At 46.2% G+C, this 22,895-nt stretch overlaps 1 protein-coding gene across 6 annotated transcripts in view; it reads left to right on the forward strand.

Annotated features, from left to right (window-relative positions):
* Positions 1-22,895, forward strand: part of mical3a (microtubule associated monooxygenase, calponin and LIM domain containing 3a) — a 422,657-nt gene that overhangs the window by 188,247 nt on the left and 211,515 nt on the right. For all 6 annotated transcript variants that reach the window (XM_080190575.1, XM_080190577.1, XM_080190576.1 and 3 more), the window contains one exon: positions 4,480-4,587. In XM_080190575.1, coding sequence (XP_080046701.1) covers positions 4,480-4,587 — 108 coding nt within the window. The remainder of the gene's footprint in view (positions 1-4,479; positions 4,588-22,895) is intronic.

Here is a 22,895-nt window from a genome sequence, read left to right on the forward strand (position 1 = left end):
TGCGACTCCTAAATTCAATCCCCCTACCAATAAACGCCAAGACACCGTATGCCTTCTTAACAACCCTATCTATTTGATTCCCAACTTTCAGGGATCTATGTACACATACACCTAGATCCCTCTGTTCATCCACACTATTCAAAGTCCTCCCGTTAGCCCTATACTCGACACATCTGTTATTCCTACCAAAGTGAATTACCTCACACTTCTCTGCATTAAACTCCATCTGCCACCTCTCGGCCCAGCTCTGCAACCTGTCCAAGTCTTCCTGCAAACTATGACACCCTTCCTCACAATCTACCACACCTCCGACTTTGGTGTCATCAGCAAATTTACTAGTCCACCCAACTATACCCTCATCCAGATCATTAATAAAAATTACTTCATGGTCGTGAATTTGACAGATTCACCCTTTTTGGGTGAAGAAATTTCATCTCACCTCATTTTGAAAAGGTTTACCCCTTATCCTCAAATTAAAACCCCGAGTTCTGGATTCTCCACCATACAGAACATTCTTTCTGAATCTACCCCATCTAATCATATTGGAATTTTAGAAGTTTCCATGAGATCCTCTCTCACTCTTGTCAACTTCAATGAATATAATTCTAATCTCTCCTCATGTGAAAGACCTGCCATCCCGGGAATCAGCCTGGTAAAGCTTCGTTGTACTCCCTCCGTAGAAAGGACGTCCTTCCTCAGATAAGAACACCAAAACTGCACACAATACTCCAGGTGCAGCCTCACCAATGCCCTATTCAGTTGCAATTTGACATCCTGATTTCTATATTCAAATCCTCTCGCTATGAAGGCCAATGTACCATTTGCCTTCTTTACTGAGTGTTGAACCTGCGCGATTACTTTTAACAACTGATGCACGAAAAGAGAGGAGAAGGCATTGGTGAGACCACATCTCGAATACTGGGTGCAGTTTCGGTATCCTTATTTAAGGAAGGATGTAAATGTGTTTGAGTGGTTCAGAGCAGATTTGCTAGATTGATACCTGGAATGAATGGGTTGTCTTGAGGTTGGACAAGCTGGGATTGTTTATACATAAGAACATAAGAAATAGGAGCAGGAGTAGGCCATCTAGCCCTTCGAGCCTGCCTCGCCATTCAATAAGATCATGGCTGATCTGAAGTGGATCAGTTCCACTTTCCCACTCTCTCCCCATAACCCTTAATTCCCCGTCTATCAAAAACCTATCTACCCATGACTTAAATATATTTAGCGAGATAGCCTCCACCACTTCAACGGGCAGAGAATTCCAGAGATTCACCACCCTTTGAGTGAAGAAGTTCCTCCTCAACTCTGATCTAAACTGCCCCCCCCCCCCACTTATCTTGAGGCTGTGCCCGCTAGTTCTGCTGTTCTTTCTAAGTGGGAAGAATCTCTCTACCTCTACCCTATCCATCCCTTTCATTATCTTATACGTCTCTATAAGATCCCCCCTCATCCTTCTAAACTCCAACGAGTACAGACCCAGCTATTTAGTCTCTCTTCATAGTCCAACCCCCTCAACTCCGGTATCAGCCTAGTGAACCTCCTCTGCACTCCCTCCAAGGCCAATATATCCATCTGCAAGTGTGGTGACCAAAAGTGCACACAGTACTCCAGCTACGGCCTCACCAGTACCCTGTACAGTTGCAGCAAGACCTCCCTGCTTTTATATTCTATCCCCCTTGCTACGAAGGCCAACATTCCATTAGCCTTCTTGATCACCTGCAGACTGGGTTTTTGCAACTCATGCACAAGGACCCCCAAGTCCCTCTGCACCGTAGCATGCTGCAGCTTTTCACCTTTTAAATAATAGTCCCTCCTACTATTATTTCTGCCAAAGTGGATAACCTCACACTTGCCAACATTATACTCCATCTGCCAGGTCCTCGCTCACTCGCTTAGCCTGTCCAGATCCCTCTGCAGACTTTCCACACCCTCCACGCAATTTGCTTTTCCACTCATCTTCGTGTCATCAGCAAATTTCGTCGCCCTACACTCAGCCCCTTCCTCCAGATCGTCTATATAAATGGTAAATAGCTGAGGCCCCAGCACCGATCCCTGTGGCACTCCACTAGTCACCAACTGCCAATCAGAATAGCACCCATTGATTCCAACTCTCTGCTTCCTATTAGACAACCAATCCTCTATCCACGCTAACACCTTACCCCCAACTCCGTGCACCCTAACCTTCTGTAGCAACCTTTTATGAGGCACCTTATCAAATGCTTTTGGAAATCTAAAAACACCACATCCACCGGTTCCCCTCTGCTGCACTAGTCACATCCTCATAGAAATCCAATAAATTCGTCAAACACGACTTGCCCTTAACGAATCCGTGCTGCGTCTGCTCTATCAAACCATTCCTTTCTAGGTGCCTCGCTATTTCTTCTTTGATGACAGATTCAAGCATTTTTCCAACTATAGACGTTAACCTAGCAGGCCTATAATTCCCTGCCTTTTGTCTGCTACCTTTTTTAAACAGCAGCGTTACATTAGCTGTTTTCCATTCTTCTGACACTTCCCCAGAATCCAGCGAATTTTGGTAAATAATTACTAATGCATCCACTATCACCTCTGCCGTTTCTTTCAGAACCCTGGGATGCATTCCATCCGGTCCTGGGGACTTGTCCACCTTCAGTCCAATTAGTCTATCAAGCACTACCTCTCTAGTGACAGTAATCGCATTCAGGCCCTCGACTCCTACCATCCTTCTATCTTTAAGATACGGCAAACTATTCATGTCCTCCTCTGTGAAGTCCGAGCCAAAAAACTGAATTAAAGCCTCAGCCATTTCCTCATCTCCCACCACTAAATCCCGCCTCTCATCCTCTAAGGCTGGCTACATTCACTGTAGCCAGCCTCCTCTTCTTTATATATTTGTAAAAACTTTTACTGTCCCTTTTTATATTTAGTGCTAGTTTAGCTTCATAGTCTATCTTTCCTTTCTTGATCAACTTCTTAGTCATTCTTTGTTGATTTTTAAATTTTTCCCAATCTTCTAATAGCCCACTACTTTTAGCCACTCTGAACGCATCAGCTTTTAATTTAATACTCTCCTTTATTTCCTTCGATAACCACGGCTGATTATCCCTTCTCTTACATTCCTTCTTTACCATCGGAATATATTTCTGCTGAGTACCGAAAAAGATCTCCTTAAAAATCCTCCACTGTTCCTCAGCCGTCCTACCAACCAATCTGTGCCCCCAATCTACATTCGCCAATTCCGCTCTCATCCTATCGTACTCAGCTCTGTTCAGACAGAGGACACAGGTTCGGGATCCTACTTTCTCATCCTCCATCTGCATCAAAAATTCAACCATACTATGATCACTCGTCCCAACAGGATCCCTCACAAGAAGAGTGAGGAGTGATTTGATTAAAGTATGTAAGATCTTGAGTGGTCTTGAAAAGGTGGAGATGGAAGTCCACAATTTCTGGAGAGTCGCTGTTTTAAAATTCGGGGTTGCTCTGATATAACAGATCCTAGGAGAATTTTTTTTCTTAGCAGGTTGCATGAATTTGCAACTTTGCTTCAGAGTGATGAAGGCGGGGCCATTGAATATTTTTAAGGCAGAGGTAGAAACATTTCCATTACACGAGGGTATCAAAGATTATCAGGGGCCAATGGGAATGTTGAATTTGAAACGCAAGCAGATCAGCCATGATCTTATTGAATGGTGAAGTGGGCTTGAGGAGCTGAGGAGCCAAATAACCAACTTCTGCCCTTAATTTGTATGTTCCTGTGGAATAGAATTCTGTTTTCTTTCACTGTCCCTTTTATTCAATGGGCTTGAACTTTCTTAGCCAAACCTGGTATTTCATCAAAGACTTTCTGGAAGCCCATATACACCACATCGATCATATTACCTTCATCAACCTCATGTTACCTCATCATAAACTCAATCATGTTTTTAAATACAATTTGTTCTTAATAAAAGATGTCCTTAATTAACCCACACTTTTGTCCAATTGATTGTTAATTGTGTCCTGGTTTACTGTTTCTCAACACTTCTCCATCACCTAAGTTAAACTAACTAGTCTGTAATTACTGGGCTTATCTTTATATAATTTTTGAATGTGGTTATACTTTTGCAATTCTTTAGTCCTCTGGACTGCTTCTGAGTCTAAGGAAGACTGAAAATTATGTTCAGTACCTCTGCAATTTCTTCCTTTCATTTCTTCACCATTCTTCGAAGCATTTGATCTGGTCCTAGCAATTTATTAACATTAAGTACAACCAGCCTTATCACATAGCTCCTCTTTATCAATGTTGACCTTATCCAGTATCCCATCTGGCTCCTTTAGATCTGTTGATGGTGTGTCACTGTGATGGAGGAGTTGGTGAAGTGGGTGGAACTGAGATAATAACAGTGAAACAGAGATTGCATGTTCAATGCGATATTTACACTCTCTGTGCGGAACTGGTAGGCTGTGTTTTTCAAGATGACACCCTGACCCTCCCAACTTTGTGTTTCATTTTAGGAGGAAAGGGATCCATACCAGAAGGGCAGTGTAAAATCAATCGCCAACCAGTTTTTGGCCAAGTCAGATTGTAACATTCCTGGACCGTCACATGGACTGAAGAGACAAGTAAGGTGGATGGGAAGGGATCTTTGTGGCATGAGGCCTGTGTGTGCTTGTCTGTGTGTCTGTACGCATGTCCGTCTGCACATGTACCTGTCTGTTGTGCGTTACGTGTGGGGGTAGTGAGTGGAGAAGAACAAGTGTGTGTGGGAGAGGAACAATGTGTGTGTGTGTGTGTGTGTGTGTGTGTGTGTGTGTGTGTGTGTGTGTGTCATGAGGAAGAGTACACTGCGTGACAGTTTACTTCAATTTTCCCTCCACAGTCCATTGATGGATGTTTACAGCATGGAAACAGGCCCTTTTTTTTAAAACCCCTAAGCTAATCCCAATTGCCCGCATTTGGTCCATATCCCTCTATACCCATCATACCCATGTAACTACCTAAATGCTTTTTAAAAAATAAAATTGTAGCTGCCTCTACTACTACCTCTGGCAGTTTATTCCAGACACTCACCACCCTCCGTGTGAAAAAACTGACCCCTTTGGATACTATCCCTGCCCTTTCACCTTAAACCTATGTCCTCTAGTATTAGACTCTCCTACCTTTGGGAAAAGATATTGACTATCTACCTTGTCTATGCCCCTCATTATTTTACAGACCTCTATAAGGTCACCCCTCATCTCCTACGCTCCAGAGAAAAAAGCCCCAGTCTATTCAGCCTCTCCTTATAACTCAATCCATCAAGTCCCAGTAGCATCCTAGTAAATCTTTTCTGCATTCTTTCTAGTTTGATAATATCCTTTCTATAATAGTGACCAGAATTGCACATAGTATTCCAAGTGTGGCCTTACCAAAGTCTTGTCCCAATTCCTGTATTCAATGTTTTAACTAATGAAACCAAACCTTCTTCACCAGTCTGTCCACCTGTGATTCCACTTTCAAGGAGCTATGAACATGTACCCCTAGATCTCTTTGTTCTGTAACTCTCCCCAACACCCTACCTTTAACAGAGTAAGTCCTGCCCTAGTTCAATCTACCAAAATGCATCACCTCTAAATTAAACTCCATCTGTCTTTCATCAGCCCATTGGCGATGAATGGCAGATGGAATCAAAAATTGATCAAGCAACTTTTTCACACAGAGGGTGATGAATGTCTGGAACAAGCTGCCAGAGATAGTAGTAGAGGTAGGTACGGTTTTATCTTTTAAAAAACATTTAGATAATTACATGGGTACGATGGGTAAAGAGGGATATGGCCAAATTATTGGACTGAACAATGCAAAATTCAATGGATGAATGGGTGCAATATAACTAACAGTAACATAACCTTTATAATGGTATATCCAACTGAATGCATCCCAGATTGTATGTATCAAAAAACTGACAGATTCACAGTGTGATTAAACTTAATGGATTTTTCAATTCCAGAGGGCTTTTTGTAAAATGGTCCATGAGAGAGTCCTTTTCTGAGCAAGGTTGGTAGATTATACAGATTTTAATGCTGTTCAGGAACTGGAGGCCTTGAGTGTAGGCAAAAAAAATACTCTTTAAAGGCATCAGAAATTGAGAAGTTTCTTAAAAGGGGGTTCTTTATAAGTTGAGACATAAATTATAAATGGAAGAAATTTATGCAAAACCCTCAGTTTACATACTGTGCACAACTCTTGAGGAGGGGATATGATGTCTTTCAGGTGCAAAGGAGTTTGACTAAAATGGTCTAAGTTGAGCGAGTCAATATGGTGAGATTGGAGAAGCTGGAATTGTTCTCTTTCGAGCAGAGAGGTTAAGGAAAATTTAATCGAGCTTTTGAAATTATTCAGGGTGTTTATTGAGTTTGAAAAGAAGGTTTCCAGTGAGAATAGGGTCAGTAGCCAGAGGTGAGATGAAGAAAATATTTTGATGCAGTATGTTGCTGCTGTCTGGAATGCAGGAGCAAGAAGATTCCATAGTAACTTTTAAAAGGGAATTGAATAAATCCATGTGGAATGATTCAGGAGAGGGACTAAACTGGATATATCTTTCAAAGAGGAACAATGGGCTAATTGGTCTCCTTTGCACCATTCTACGTTTCAGAGTAGAGACCAAGGCTGGAATTCTCTGGCTATTCCTGCCAGTGGGATTCTGCAGTCCCACCAGCAGCACCTCCTGCCCGTGGGTTTTGCGGCAGCATGGGTGACATCAGTGGGAAATCCCATTAACAGCAGCAGGACCAGAGAATCCAGCCACTAGTGAACAGTGTGCCATTTTCCACCATGGGGAAATATGCAACTGGGAGGCTGGAGAATCCCACCCAATATGCTTTAACAATTCTAATGTCCAGCGAGTTAAGAGAAAGAGATGCGAATAGAAAGAAGGAGGGGTGGAAACGATTTTGCAATGCAGAGGAGTCTCTCGGAAAGGTGAGGGATTTTAGAATTCTGATGATTTCCAGGAATGGGAACAATTCTAGAGTGGCAATAGGAATCCTAGAATGGAAAGAATTAGTGGAATGGGGAAGCAAATCTTGAAATAAGCAAGAAAGTCTTGCATTTACATGAATTAAAACAGAAAATACTGGAGATATTCAGCAGGTCAGGTAGCATCTGTTCCGATGAAAGGTCATCTCGATCTGAAACCTTAACTCAATTTCTCTCTCCACAGATGCTGCCAGACCTCTTGAGTACTTCCAGCCTTTTCAGTTTTATTTCAGATTTCCAGCATCTGCAACATTTTACTTTTGTACTTGCATTTATATGGAATCTTTCACTATCATAACATATTTCATGATGCTTCACAGCCAATGAAGTGTTTTCATTGAATCATAGAAACCCTACAGTGCAGAAAGAGGCCATTGGGCCCATCGAGTCTGCAGTGACCACAATCCCACCCAGGCCCTACCCCCATATCCCTACATATTTACCTGCTAATCCCTCTAACTTACACATCTCAGGACACCAAGGGGCAATTTTTTACCATGGCCAATTGACCTAATTTGCACATCTTTGGACTGTGGGAGGAAACCGGAGCACCCAGAGGAAACCCACGCAGACATGAGGAGAATGTGCAAACTCCACACAGTCAGTGACCCAAGCCGGGAGTCGAACTCAGGTCCCTGGAGCTGTGAAGCAGCAATGCTAACCACTGTGCTACTGTGCCACCTACTGCTGTTATATAGGAAAACACAGTAAGAAATCTCACAACATCAGGTTAAAGTCGAACAGGTTTACCCCAGTCCAAAGCCGGCATCTCCACATCATGACTACCATCATTATATAGGAAGTATAGAGACATATAAACAAAGAACAAAAACAGCCCGGGAAACAGGCCCTTCAGCCCAATGAGCCCGCGCCGCCATCCTAACACCGCCAGTCCCCCCCTCCACCCATGACCCTCATCCAATGTTTTATGGCCATCCACATTGAGGGAAACTAATTTAGGAACAATTTATTACTGCCAATCAGCCTAATAGCACATCTTTGGGGTGTGGGAGGAAACCAGAGCACCCGGAGAAAACCCACGCAAGCGCGGGGAGAATGTGCAAACTCCCACAGACACTGGCCCAAATCCATGTGTCTGCACAGTAATCAGTAATAGTCACTGAGCTGTCGTCTTGCCCAGTATCTGGTCCAGTTTAGGCACACACTAACGACATGAAGCACTAGGCCAATTTCGAACAACCAAGAGCAGCCCAAGTACGACACATCACGTGTATGCCCCTTGTTGGACACAAGGTGGACCGACTTAAAACCTGTGAATGAAAAAGAGAAAAAACACATTATTATTGTACCATATCCATTTACCTTACCAGGGACTCCCAATGCTAATGACCCTTATAGAACATAGAACACTACAGCACAAACAGGCCCTTCGGCCCACGAGTTGCGCCGATCACATCAACACCTACCAATCCATAGACCTATCTATAACCCCCAATCCCATTAAATCCCATATACTCATCCAGAAGTCTTTTAAAAGACCCCAGCGAGTTCGCCTCCACCACCACTGACGGCAGCCGATTCCATTCACTCATCACCCTCTGAGTGAAAAACTTACCCCTAACATCACTTCTGTACTTTCCTCCCTGCACCTTAAATCTGTGTCCTCACGTAGCGACCATTTCAACTTGGGGAAATAGCCTCTGAGAATCCACCCTGTCTATTCCTCTCAACATTTTATAAACTTCTATCAGGTCGCCCCTCAACCTTCGTCTCTCCAGGGAGAAGAGTCCCAGCTCCCTCAACCTAACTTCATAAGGCATGCCTCCCAGTCCAGGCAACATCCTTGTAAATCTCCTCTGTACCCTTTCAATAGCTTCTACGTCCTTCCTATAGTGAGGCGACCAGAACTGCGCACAGTGCTCCAAGTGAGGCCTGACAAGGGTCTTATAAAGTTGCAGCATTACCTCCCGATTCGTAAACTCAGTCCCTCGATTAATGAAGGCCAGTACACCATACACCTTCTTGACCACATCCTCCACCTGCGAGGCCGATTTAAGAGTCCTGTGGACCCGGACCCCAAGACCCTTCTGCTCTTCAACACGACTAAGACTCCTGCCCTTGATAGTGTACTCGTTCATCCCATTGGTCCTGCCAAAATGGACGACTACACATTTATCCGTGTTGAAGTCCATCTGCCACTTCTCCGCCCAGTCCTGCATCCTATTTATGTCCTGCTGCAACTTCTGACATCCTTCCAGACCATCCACAATACCACCGACCTTCATGTCATCAGCGAACTTACTAACCCATCCCTCCACTTCCTCATCTAGGTCATTTATGAAAATGACAAATAGCAAGGGTCCTAGAACAGATCCGTGGGGCACTCCACTGGTGACTGACCTCCCTGCAGAAAAAGACCCATCCACAACCACTCTCTGCCTTCTGCAGGCAAGCCAGTTCTGGATCCACAAGGCCAAAACCCCTTGGATCCCATGCCCTCTCACCTTTTCAAGAAGTCTTGCATGGGAGACCTTATCAAACGCCTTGCTGAAGTCCATGTACACCAACCTCCTATATCCAGCCATCCCCACCCCACTCATGTGCCTGTCTAAGTTACTCTTAAACAACTCTAGCGTGTTTGCCTCCACCATCTTACTTGGCAGGGCAAACCTATACCCCCACTACCCTCTGTGTGAAAAACCTCCCTCTAATATCTGTGTTATACCTCTCCCCCCTCACCTTAAGCCCATGGCCCCTTGTCCTGTGTGTCTCTATCATAGGAAATAGCTTACCTCTGTTTACTCTATCTATACCCTTCATAATCTTATATACCTCTATTAGATCCCCCCTCAGTCGCCGCCTTTCAAGGGAAAAGAGCCCCAATTTATTCAATCTTTCCTCATACCCCAGTCCTTCCATACCAGGCAACATCCTGGTAAACCTCCTCTGCACTCTCTCCAGAGTCTCCACATCCTTCCGGTAGTAAGGCGACCAGAACTGGACACAGTACTCTAAATGCGGCCTAACCAACATTCTGTACAATTGCAACATTAGACTCCAGCTCTTATATTCTATACCCCTTCCTATAAAGGCTAACATACCATAGGCTTTCTTCACCACACTCTCCACTTGCACTGCCACCTTCAAAGACTTGTGCACTTGCACCCCCAGGTCTCGCTGCGATTCTATACTCCTTACGGGCTTACTCTTTATCATATAACTCCCCCCTACATTATTCCGGCCAAAACTCATCACCTCACATTTATCCAGATTAAACTCCATTTTCCAAGTATCTGCCCAATATACCAGCCTATCAATATCCCGTTGTTGCCAGACACTGCTCCTCACTGCCCGCCAATCCAGCCATCTTGGTGTCATCAGCAAATTTGCTGATCACACCACCTACTTCCTCTTCCAAATCATTTATATACACTACAAAGAGAAGAGGTCCCAGTACTGAGCCCTGCGGCACACCACTAGTGACAGACCTCCAGCTAGAAAAGCACCCCTCCACTACTACTCTCTGACTCCTCTTTGCAAGCCAGTTCTTTACCCATCTAGATACCTGGCCACATATCCCATAAGCTTTAATCTTCTCTACCAACCTACCATGAGGGACTTTGTCATACGCCTTACTGAAATCCATATAGATGACATCAACGGCTCATCCTTCGTCGACTGTTTTTGTCACCTTCTCAAAAAATTCTACCAGATTCGTAAGGCAAGACTTCCCTTTACAAAGCCATGCTGCGTATCCTCAATCAGATCACAACGCTCTAAGTGCTCATACATCCTATCCCTAAGAATCCTCTCCATCAACTTGTCTACCACTGATGTTAAACTCACCGGCCTATAGTTACCCGGGTTATCCCTCCTACCCTTTTTAAACAACGGTACCACGTTCGCTATCCTCCAGTCCTCTGAGACCTCACCTGTGTCCAAAGAAGAGACAAAGATTTGCGTCAGAGGCCCAGCAATCTCATCTCTCGCCTCCCTAAGCAGCCTAGGATAAATGCCATCGGGCCCCGGAGATTTATCGGTTTTAATGCTACCTAAAAGCCCAAACACTTCTTCCCTCGTAATCGATAAATCTTTCAATTGGTCTACCACTCCCTCGATGACCATACCAGACATCAAGCCCCTCTCCTTCATGAATACCGACGCAAAGAATTCATTCAGGATCTCCCCCATTCCCTCAGCCTCTAAGCACAATTCCCCTCGTCTGTCCCTGAGAGGACCGATTTTACCCCTAGCCACCCTTTTGCTCCTAAGATAGGAGTAAAATGCCTTTGGATTCTCCTTAATCCTACCTGCCAAAGCCATCTCATGCCCCCTTTTTGCTCTCCTAACTCCCCTTTTGAGATCCTTCCTACTCTCTCTGTATTCCTCCAACGCTCTCTCCGTTCCCAACTGCTTAGACCTGCCATACGCCTCTTGTTTCTTCCTAACCAGGTCTTCTATATCTCTAGTAATCCACGGCTCTCTAATCCTACCTTTCCCATCCTTGCAATTATGAGGCTATTAGGAGTGAATTAGGAAGCATAGATTGGACTAGGAGATTACAGGGACTGGGAACGTCCAAAATGTGGAGTTTTTTCAAGGAGCAGCTACTGCGAGTCCTTGATAGGTATGTCCCTGTCAGGCATGGAGGATTTGGTAGATCTAGGGAACCGTGGTGCACTAAAAGAGTTGAGTCGATGGTTAAAAAGAAAAAGGAGGCTTATGTTCGGATGAGATTGGAGGGCTCAGATAGTGCACTAGAAAGCTTTAGATTGGCAAGGAGGGAGTTGAAGAGTGAGTTGAGAAGGGCTAAAAGAGGACATGAGAAGACTTTGGCTGATAGGATTAAGGAGAATCCTAAGGCGTTCTATAGGTATGTCAAGAACAGAAGGTTGGTCAGGGCAAGATTAGGGCCAGTTACAGACAGCAGGGGGAAGTTATGTGTGGAACCGGAGGAGATTGGAGAAGTATTGAACCAATATTTCTCTTCGGTGTTCATGCAGGGGGACATGAATATAGCTGAGGAGGACATTGGGTTGCAGGGGTGTAAAATAGACAGTATTACGGTTGATAAGGGGGATGTGCTGGAAATTCTTGAGGGGCTGAAAATAGATAAGTCCCCTGGTCCGGATGGGATCTACCCTAGGATTCTCTGGGAGGCTAGAGAGGTGATTGCAGAGCCTCTGGCTCTGATCTTCAGGTCGTCATTGGTCTCTGGTGTAGTCCCGGAGGATTGGAGGATAGCGAATGTTGTCCCATTGTTTAAGAAGGGGAACAGAGACTTTGCCGGGAATTATAGACCGGTGAGTCTTTCTTCTGTTGTGGGCAAGGTTTTAGAAAAAATTATTAGGGATAGGATTTATAGTTATTTGGAGTGTAATGAATTGATTAGAAATAGTCAGCATGGTTTTGTAGCGGGTAGGTCGTGCCTTACTAACCTTATTGAGTTTTTTGAGAAGGTGACCAAAGAGGTGGATGGGGGCAAGGCAGTTGACGTGGTATATATGGATTTTAGTAAGGCGTTCGATAAGGTTCACCATGGTAGGCTTCTGCAGAAAATGCAGATGTATGGGATTGTGGGTAATCTAGGAAGTTGGATCAGGAATTGGCTATCAGATAGGAGACAGAGGGTGGTGGTTGATGGTAAATATTCATCATGGAGTTCAGTTACGAGTGGTGTGCCTCAGGGATCTGTTTTGGGGCCACTGTTGTTTGTAATTTTTATTAATGATCTGGATGAGGGTATAGTTGGGTGGATTAGTAAATTTGCTGATGACACCAAAGTCGGAGGTGTGGTAGATTGTGAGGAAGGGTGTCATAGTTTGCAGGGTGACTTGGACAGGTTGCAGAGCTGGGCCGAGAGGTGGCGGATGGAATTTAATGCGGAGAAGTGTGAGGTAATTCACTTTGGTAGGAGCAACAGATGTGTCGAGTATAGGGCTAACGGGAGGACTTTGAATAGTGTGGATGAGCAGAGGGATCTAGGTGTATGTGTACATAGATCCCTGAAAGTTGGGAATCAAGTAGATAAGGTTGTTAAGAAGGCGTACGGTGTCTTGGCGTTTATTGGTAGGGGGATTGAATTTAGGAGTCGCAGCGTCATGTTGCAACTGTACACTACTCTAGTGCGGCCGCACTTGGAGTACTGTGTGCAGTTCTGGTCCCCGCATTACAAGAAGGATGTGGAGGCGTTGGAGAGGGTGCAGAGGAGGTTTACTAGGATGTTACCTGGTATGGTGGGGAGTTCCTATGAGGAGAGACTGAGGGATTTAGGGTTGTTTTCGTTGGAAAGAAGGCGGCTAAGAGGGGATCTTATTGAAACATATAAGATGATTAGAGGTTTAGATAGGGTGGATAGTGATAGCCTTTTTCCTCGGATGGAGAAAGCTAGCACGAGGGGGCATGGCTTTAAATTAAGGGGGGGTAGCTACAGGACGGATGTCAGGGGTAGGTTCTTTACCCAGCGGGTGGTGAGGGATTGGAATGCCCTGCCTGCTGCAGTTGTAAATGCGTCTAGTTTGGGGGCGTTTAGGAGATCTCTGGATAGGTTTATGGATGAAAAGGGATTGGTATAGGCTAGTGGGTCATTGTTTTTGTAACTGGTCGGCGCAACATCGTGGGCCGAAAGGCCTGTTCTGCGCTGTAATGTTCTATGTTCCTCCTAGCTGGCAGATGCCTTTCCTGCACCCATTGCAGTTTTCCCTTGAAAGACTCCCACATGCCTAACGTGGACTTGCCCTCCGACAGCCTATCCCAGTCTGTTTCCCTAAGCTCCTGCCTAATCCGGCTGTATCTAGCCTTTCCCCAATTTAGCACCCTCCTCTTAGGACAGCACTCATCTTTTTCCATTCGTATCCTAAAGTAGACAGAGTTGTGGTCACTGTTAGCCACATGTTCACCTACCGCAACCTCAACCACCTGACCCGGCTCATTGCCCAGAACTAAATCCAGTATAGCCCCCTCTCTAGTCAGGCTATCTACATACTGCTCCAAGGACCCTTCCAATACGCGTCTTACGAATTCCTCCCCGTCCGAACCCCCAGCTCTAGGCACCTTCCAATCCACCCCAGGAAGATTAAAATCTCCCACTACAACAACCCTGTTCTTCCTACACTTGTCCAAAATGTCTCTACATATACTCTCTTCCGCTGTCGGGCGGCCTGTAGTACACCCCTAGCATAGTAATGGCTCCCTTCCTATTCCTCAACTCCACCCACAGAGACTCAATTCCCAACCCCTCCATGTTATCCTCCCTCTGCACTGCTGTGATCTGCTCCCTAACTAAGAGCGCCACTCCCCCTCCTCTTTTCAATCCTCCCCTATCACGCCTAAAACACTTACGCCCTGGAATATTTAGCTGCCAGTCCTGCCCCTCCTTTAACCACGCCTCTGTCACTGCCACCACATCTAAATTCATCACGAACATCAAGGCCTTAAGTACAGATAAGGTAATGAAGGGGATAGATAGGGTAGAGTAGAGAGATTATTCCCGCTTAGAAAGGATAGCAGAACTGGAGGGTACAGCCTCAAAATAAGGCGGGGGGGACAGCTTAGATCGGAGTTGAGGAGGAACTTCTTCACTCAAAGGGTGGTGAATCTCTGGAATTCTCTGCCCATTGAAGTGGTGGAGGCTACCTCACTGAATGTATTTAAGTCATGGGTAGATAATTTCTGATAGACAAGGGAATTAAGGGTTATGGGGAGAAAGCGGGAAAGTGGAACTGATCCTCTTCAGATCAGCCATGATCTTATTGAATAGCGGGGCAGGCTCGAAGGGCTAGATGGCCTACTCCTGCTCCTATTTCTTATGTTCTGATGTTCTTATGTAAATATAACAGCCAAATTGTGCACAGCAGGCTCCCATAAACGCACTGTGATATTACCTGATAATCTAGTTTTAGTGATGCAGATCCGGCAAAACACTTTGCAGCTGTTCTTCCAAATAGGGTCATGGGATCTTTAACATCCATTTGATGATGTTTAGATTGCATTGAAGAGATAGGGGAGATTTGTGTGTCGGCTGATTTGCGGATTTGTGCATGCGTTCCTGCCCTGATAGTGTTTCCCAACCCAAGTTTTTTACTGCTGACAGAACCATACTGAAAATCAGCGCAATGGAAATTTGCATACATTTACATATCTTACCATCTGATTAGTGGGTCCACGACAACACTCTTTACCCTCGTTAGCATCTCCCACTTCTTTGGTATGATGTCACTCCAGTGCAGTGTACAACTGCTTTATAAAAGTCGAGAGTTGGCATGGTAACATTGAGTAGGATTAAGGAGATACGTTTTATGGAGCTGCAGATCCCCGAGGTTAGAGGCAGGGCATGGAGATTTGCTGCTTACTGTGGGAGCTTCCTGGAGATCTTCAGGTGCTGTACCCCTGTGGGGTGGGGTAAGGCCCTTAACAGACTCATAACATCCAACACTTGTCAGACTTATTAGGCTGCTCTCTGCAGCCACTGTGCTCTTCCTCTGGGGTGGGACCCTTAATGGAGTGCTGGCCAGGCTTCTCTCTGCAGCCACTTTGTACTTTGGTCAGCCACTTTGGTGAGGGACTGGTCTGAGTGCTGGATTTTGGGAGGGGTTGGGGAGGCGGAGAGAAGTGCACAATGTGCTGCTTGAGGGCTAATCAGTTCAAGCAGGGGTGCTGTGGTGAACATAGACATTCACACTGCATGCACTTTGTAGTGAATGGAAACCCATTTGTCTCTGACCTGCAACACATGCCTGGAAGGGAATGCTGTAGTTAGAGTCATGGCAATGGCTCAGAGGTGTGCACACCAATCTGCATATTTTCCCTGCCAGCTGTGTTCATGATGGCAAAGGCAGGCAGCTTAATCAGGTGTTGCATGGCACCACAGATTGTTTTTTTGTTGCCAACATCCACAAGTGGGAGTACTGGATCCAGCGAGGGATTGGGGAGGTAGGGAGGCAGGGTGTTGCTGGGATAGATGCAAGCAGTGATATGAATCTATCAATCATTCTGTCTTTAACCCCACTGTGCAGGATAAATGTCAGACTGTTTGATTTAGAGCTGACCATCATGGTGGCGGCTGAGGAGAAGGAGGCAGCTCAGGAGGTGGAGGGCGTGGGGAAGCCACTGCAAAAGCAGCCAGTGGCAGGCCCTCAGGTAGGAGAGGAGGGGGCTGTCAGTAAAGGCCAGGAGGTGGGACAGCAGGCTCCCGCAAGGGTGGCTAGAAGAAGGAGGATGTGGAGGCAAAGGCGATATCGGATTAGGTATTCATTTGAAGGGCTGTCGAAGGTAATGTGCCAGTTCCACCTTCTCCAAGGACACGGTCCAGCACTTGTGAGGTGCTCACACACAAAGAACAACACACCACGGGAAACAGGCCCTTCGGCCCAACGAGCCCGCGCCGCCATTTTAACATTGAGTCCCCCCTCCACCCATGACCCTTGTCTATGCTTATGGCATTCCACATTGAGGGAAACTAATTTAGGGACAATTTATTACACCAATCAGCCTAAGAGCACATCTTTGGGGTGTGGGAGGAAACTGGAGCACCCGGAGAAAACCCACACAAGCATGGGGAGAATGCGCAAACTCCCACAGACGCTGGCCCAAATCCATGTGTCTGCACAGCAAACAGTGATAGTCAGTGAGCTGCCGTGTTGCCCAGCATCTGGTCCAGTTTAAGCGTACACTAACGACGTGAACTACTAGGCTACTCTTGAAACAACCAAGAGCAGCCTTCGTACGACCCAGTGCGTGTATGCCCCTCATTGGACAGCAAGGCGAACCGATGCACCTGTGGATTAAAAGAGAAAAATGTCAGTATCATCCACATCCTTATACACTCCCAGGGACATCACAAGGCTCCTGAACCTTAATTAAAACAGTCTCCTATATCCCTCTATCTCCATCCCGCTCATGTGCCTGTCTAAGGAACTCTTAAGCAACTCCAGCGTACCTGCCTCCACCACCTTGCTTGGCAGAGCATTCCATACCCCTACTACCCTCTGTGTGAAAAACTTCCCTCTAACATCTGAATTATACCTCGCCCCCCTCACCCTAAGCCCGTGGCCCCTCGTGATGTGCGTTTCCAACCAAGGAAAAAGCTCACCACTGTTTATCTATACCCTTCATAATCTTATATACCTCTTTTAGATCTCCCCTCAGTCGCTGTCTTTCAAGGGAAAACAGCCCCAATTTGCTCAATCTTTCCTTATAACCCAGTCCTTCCATACCAGGCAGCATCCTGGTAAACCTCCTCTGCCCTCTCCCCAGGGTCTCCACGTCTTTCTGGTAGTAAGGCGACCAGAACTGGACGCAGTATTCCAAATGCGGCCTAACCAACGTTCTATACAACTGCAACATTAGACTCCAGCTCTTATACTCTATACTCTACAGGTTGAGATGAAAGTGGCCCTTAAATTCTGTATGAAAGGGTAATTTTAGGTACCCAGTGATGACCTATGTGGGATCTTACAGGCCCCTGTCTACAGGTGTGTTTGCCCAGTCATGGATGTCTTATGCGCCCAGCCAGGACAATACATCAATTTTGATGTTGGGCTCGCTTAACTTCGCAGCCATTGCAGGGATGCCCCATGTCCAGGAGGCAGTGGACGGGTCACACATCGCCCTGCGTTCCCTGCAAGGTGAGGGGCAACCATTCATCAAATGCAAGGGGTTCCACTCCCTGAACGCCCAGTTAGTCCGTGACCACCGACCGATCATTATGCAGGCCTGTGCATTCCACCCAGGAAGTGTCTCTGATGGCTTTGTGCTTTGGCTTTGAGGAAGGCGATGGCCTAGTGGTATTATCCCTAAACTATTAATCCAAAAACTCAGCTGATGTTCTGGGGACCCGGGTTTGAATCTCACCAGGCATATGTTGGAATTAGAATTCAATCAAAAAAAGATCTGGAATTAAGAATCTACTGATGACCAAGAAATCCATTGTCAATTGTCGGAAAAACCCACCTGGTTCACTTTAGGGAAGGAAATCTGCCATCCTTACCAGTCTGGCCTAGATGTGACTCTGGAGGCACAGTAATGTGGTTGACTTTCAACTGCCCTTGGGCAAATAGAGATGAGCCAGTGACACCCATGTCCAACAAATGAATTAAAAAAAAAAGACAGTTGGACATCCCTGGGCTCTTTGAAGACCAGCCCAGGCTGCCGGGCTGGCTCATGGAGGACAAGGGTCATGGCTGATGATGCTAGTACGGAGGCCAAGATGGAGTCCCGTTAAAATGCACGCTGTCACCTGGTCTGTAGTAGAGCGGTCCATTGGTCTGCTGAAAATGCAGTTCCGCTGCCTGGACAACTCTGGGGTGCCCTACAGTGTGACCCTGTGCGTGCCTCATAATTGTGTGCTGCATCCTACACATCATCGCACAGCAGCAGGAAGACTAGTTGGAGGAGGAGGAAAAAGAGCAACTGGCCCGATATGGAGCACCTGGGTGAGCATTTATATCCATTCACGGATCAACTGGCCGGGGTATTCGCAGATATCTTCAGCCTCTCTTTGCAACAATCAGATATCCCTCTCTGCATCAAGAAGATGACCATCATCCCACTCCCAAAGAAAAGCCAAGCAGCATTTCTAAACGATCATCATCCATCATTATGAAGTGCTTCAAAAGGTTAGTCTGAACACACTTCCAACACAGGCTAGGAGCCACTGCAGTCGTCACACCCCCACAAATTTGCCCCTCAACCCACATAACCCTTCCCCTTTCCCATCCTCTCTCCTTTCTAAACCCCACCCCCCCACCTTCTCTCACCCCACTATGCTGACCCGAGAAACATCAGCTCTGTGGGGAACAGAGAGACGGATTAGTCACAGCTGTAAAGTGAAAATAACAGTTTACTCTTAACATTTAACAAAACTTAATCCTGACGACTGCTGACCTTTACCCAGCCCTCTTAGTAAATATACAACTTTCTAATTTTGTGTGGCCTACTGCTTCTTCGAGGTGCTCCCCTAGGATGCACATGGGAGGCAGAGGAGTGATCCACGCCACATTGCTTGTGGTACCCTTGCAGCCATCCCCTGGGTAGCCAAGACCTGGAGGGCCCCGGCTGATTTGCGGATGACACTGTTTCTGTGTCACCTGTTCATCCAGCTGGCCCTGCATTCCCCACTGTAAGGAAGGGGGGAATCAGAAGGTCTCAGGATGTCCCTAAATTATTCTCCCCTGAAGCTGGTTTCCAATGGGGGTACCATAAGCATAGACACGGGTCAAGGGAGGTGTAGGAAAAATGCTTTAAGATGGCGGTGCGGGCTCGTTGGGCCGAAGGGCCTGTTTCCCGTGCTGTGTTGTTCTTTGTTCTTTGTTCTAGGATGTCCAGGATCTCCTGGCTGGAAGGCCCCGGCATGGGCTCAAGCCTTTCCTCCTCCCTCGGGGTGCCCAGATGCTCTGGGGACACTCCATTGGATGCCTGAGTAGCTTTACTGAGCTCCAGAAGTTCTGGCATTACCTGGCTCTGCCAGTCCTGGAGGCCCAGATGTATCTGTTCATGGTTGGCAATCCCACAGCCAAGCTCTGCAGGCTCTCTGCTACAGTATTCTGTGAACAAGCCATGCTCTGGAGCCCCTCAGCAGTGGCTCTCTGAGACTAGGCTAAGTTGTTGAGCCCACAGCCACGGTCTACTGTGTCCCCTGAATGCCAGTGAGAGACCGCCATGGCCACCAGTGTCTGCGACATGCCTGCGACACTCATGGCCATGGATTGATGTGTGTCCTAGCTGCCGGCAACACCGTTGACCGTGGCCGGCTGTGACTCTGTCATGGCCTGCTGTGTCTCAGGATGACTTGGATCATGTTACCCATGAGGCCTAATCCCTGGCCCAGACTTTTCACTGCGGATGGCACCCTTGCAGTGTTGGTCTTTTTCGCACGCTGTGCCAGCACTCTGCTCCACTAAAGAGCTTTGCAGTCGCAGCAAGGTTGCTGACAGCCCAGCCACAACTTCCCATGTTTCTGATACATCTCCACCAGCTGAGGGGTGAACGAACCCTGAGGCCCGGCATCTGGCTTGGGGCCAGCTGATTCGTGGCCTCCAGCAGACTCTGCATGCCTGAGCCCTTTGATGTGCCTGTCTCCACCCGATGTCATTCGGCGGCTGTGAAGTGCTCACGAGTAAGTGACTCAGAAGCCTCAAGCACCTGCATGACCCACTGTTGTGATAGTGTCTGAGTTGGTGAGATTTGCAGATGTCTCACTAGAGTGTCAGCTTTGATTTCTGTATTCATGTTCTGGAGTGAGACTTGAACCCACAAACTTCTGACCTGCTGACTGAGCCATGGCTGGTGAAGGAGTTTTGTAACATGATGTCGATTGTTAAATAAGGAGGTGCTCCTGGAACTAGAAGAGGATTGTGAATTGGTGAAAGATTTCTGAACACAAATATAGTCCTGGAACAAGAAGGATAGAACCCTCGTATGGGGAGCAGATCCTTTACTGGGGCAGAGCTTGTGGAAATATAAGAACTTTCTCATTTGGTTCTGGAACAGAATCCACTTTTACAGTGAAGAGACCTTGGACTCTAGAGGGGTTCGAGAGTAGAGAGCCCTGGAATGGGCCAAGGATTCCAGCACAACAGTGAATGCTGGAAGTATGAATTAAAAACAAACAAAGCCTAGAAATACTGAGCCAGTCTGTCAGCGCCTATGAAGAGAAACAGAATTAATGACTGGAATGTTCCAATCTGGAGTCATGTCTGGTGATAGGCTGGAAAGTTGGTATGAGTACTACTGAGCGGAGAGACAGTTGAACGCATACGATCTTCCATTGATCTGTGAAGAGCACATCAAATCTTGTGGTAGAGAGGAACCTTGCTCCGACGTAATCTCATGGAGGGGTCAAAGGTCCTGGCGTCATATTTAAATAGCATCTAGACAGCCTATCTCTCAATGCAGACCAAGTACTCTGCATTTCTCCTCCAGAGTGCTTGCAGTTGCAGCTCATACTTGAGAAACTGGCAGATAAAAGAACAAAGGACAAAGAAAATTACAGTATAGGAACAGGTCCTTTGGCCCTCCAAGCCTGCACAGACCATGTTGCCTGACATAACCAAAATCCCCCACCCTTCCAGGGACCATATCCTTCTATTCCCATCCTATTCATGTATTTGTCAAGACATGATGTGGATGTGCCGGCATTGGACTGGGGTAAACACAGTAAAAAGTCTGACGACACCAGGTTTAAGTCCAACCGATTTATTTGATAGTACACTCACTAGCTTTCAGGTTAGTCCCTTCGTCAGATGTATGACCTTCGTCACCTGACGAAGGGACTAACCCAAAAGCTAGTGAGTGTACTATCAAATAAATCGGTTGGACTTTAACCTAGTGTTGTCAGACTTTTTACTTTGTCAAGACACCCCTTGAAAGTCACTACCATATCCGCTTTCACGACCACCCCAGCAACGAATTTCAGCCACCCACCACCTTCTGTGTAAAGAATCTGCATCATACATCTCCTTTAAACCTTGCCCCTCGCACTTTAAAGCTGTGTCCCCTAGTAATTGATTCTTCCACCCTGGGAAAAAGCTTCTGACTATCCACTCTGTTCATGCCTCTCATAATCTTGTAGACTTCTATCAGGTCGCCCCTCAACCTCCGTCGTTCCGGCGAAAACAAATCAAGTTTCTTCAACCTCTCCTCATAGCAGACAATACCAGCCCTCCATACCAGACAATATCCTGGTAAAACTTTTCTGTACCCTCTCCAAAGCCTCCACATTCATTTGGTAGTGTGGCGACCTGTATTGAACGCTATATTCCAAGTGTGGCCTAACTAAGGTTCTATAAATCTGCAACATGACTTGCCCATTTTTAAACCCAATGCCCAGCCAATGAAGGCAAGCATGCAGTATGCCTTCTTGACTACCTTCTCCACCTGCATTGCCACCTACAGTGACCTGTGTACTTGTACATCCAGGTCCTTTTGCCTATCAATACTCTTAAGGGTTCTGCCAATTACTGCATATTTCCTATCTGCATTAGACCTTCCAAAATGCAGTACCTCACATTTGTCTGGATTAAACTCCACCGAAGTCTCCAATCGATCTATATCCTGCTGTATTCTCTGATGGTCATCATTGCTATCTACAAACCCTTCAACTTTTGTGTCATCCGCAAACTTACTAATCAAACCAGTTACATTTTCCTCCAAATCATTTATATATATATATTGCAAGCAGCAAAGGTCCCAGCACTGATCCCTGAGGAATGCTACTTGTCACAGCCCTCCATTCAGAAACACACCCTTCCACTGCTATCCTCTGTCTTTATTGACCGAGCCAGTTTTGTATCCACCTTGCCAGGTCATCTCTGATCCCATGCGATTTCACCTTCTGCACCAGTCTGCCATGAGGGACTTTGTTAAAGGTCTTACTGAAGTCCATGTAGACAATATCCACTGCCCTACCCTCATCAATCATTTTTGTCAATTCCTTGAAAAACTCGATTCATTAGTGAGCCATGACCTCCCCCTCACAAAATCATGTTGCCTGTCACTAATACATCTACTTATTTCACGTGGGAATAAATCCTGTCTCAAAGAATCCTCTCCAATAATTTCCCTACCACTGATATAAAACTCACCGGCCTTGTAAGTACCTGGATTATTCTTGCTACACTTCTTAAACAAAGGAACAACATTGGCTAGTCTCCATTTCTCTGGGACCTCCCCTGTAAGAAGTCTCACAACATCAGGTTAAAGTCCAACAGGTTTATTTGGTAGCAAACACCACTAGCTTTCGGAGCGCTGTTCCTTCGTCAGACCTGACTTCAGACGACCTGACAAAGGAGCAGCTCTCCAAAAGCTAGTGGCATTTGCTATCAAATAAACCTGTTGGACTTTAACCTTGTGTTATGAGACTTCTTACTGTGTTTACTTCAGTCCAACGCTGGCATCTCCACATCATGACCTCCCCTGTAACCAGTGAGGATACAAAGATTTCTTTCAAGGCCTCAGC

Source organism: Carcharhinus amblyrhynchos, chromosome 6 (assembly GCF_965287045.1).
Source record: "Carcharhinus amblyrhynchos chromosome 6, sCarAmb.v2.hapA, whole genome shotgun sequence".
Lineage (NCBI taxonomy): Eukaryota > Metazoa > Chordata > Chondrichthyes > Carcharhiniformes > Carcharhinidae > Carcharhinus > Carcharhinus amblyrhynchos.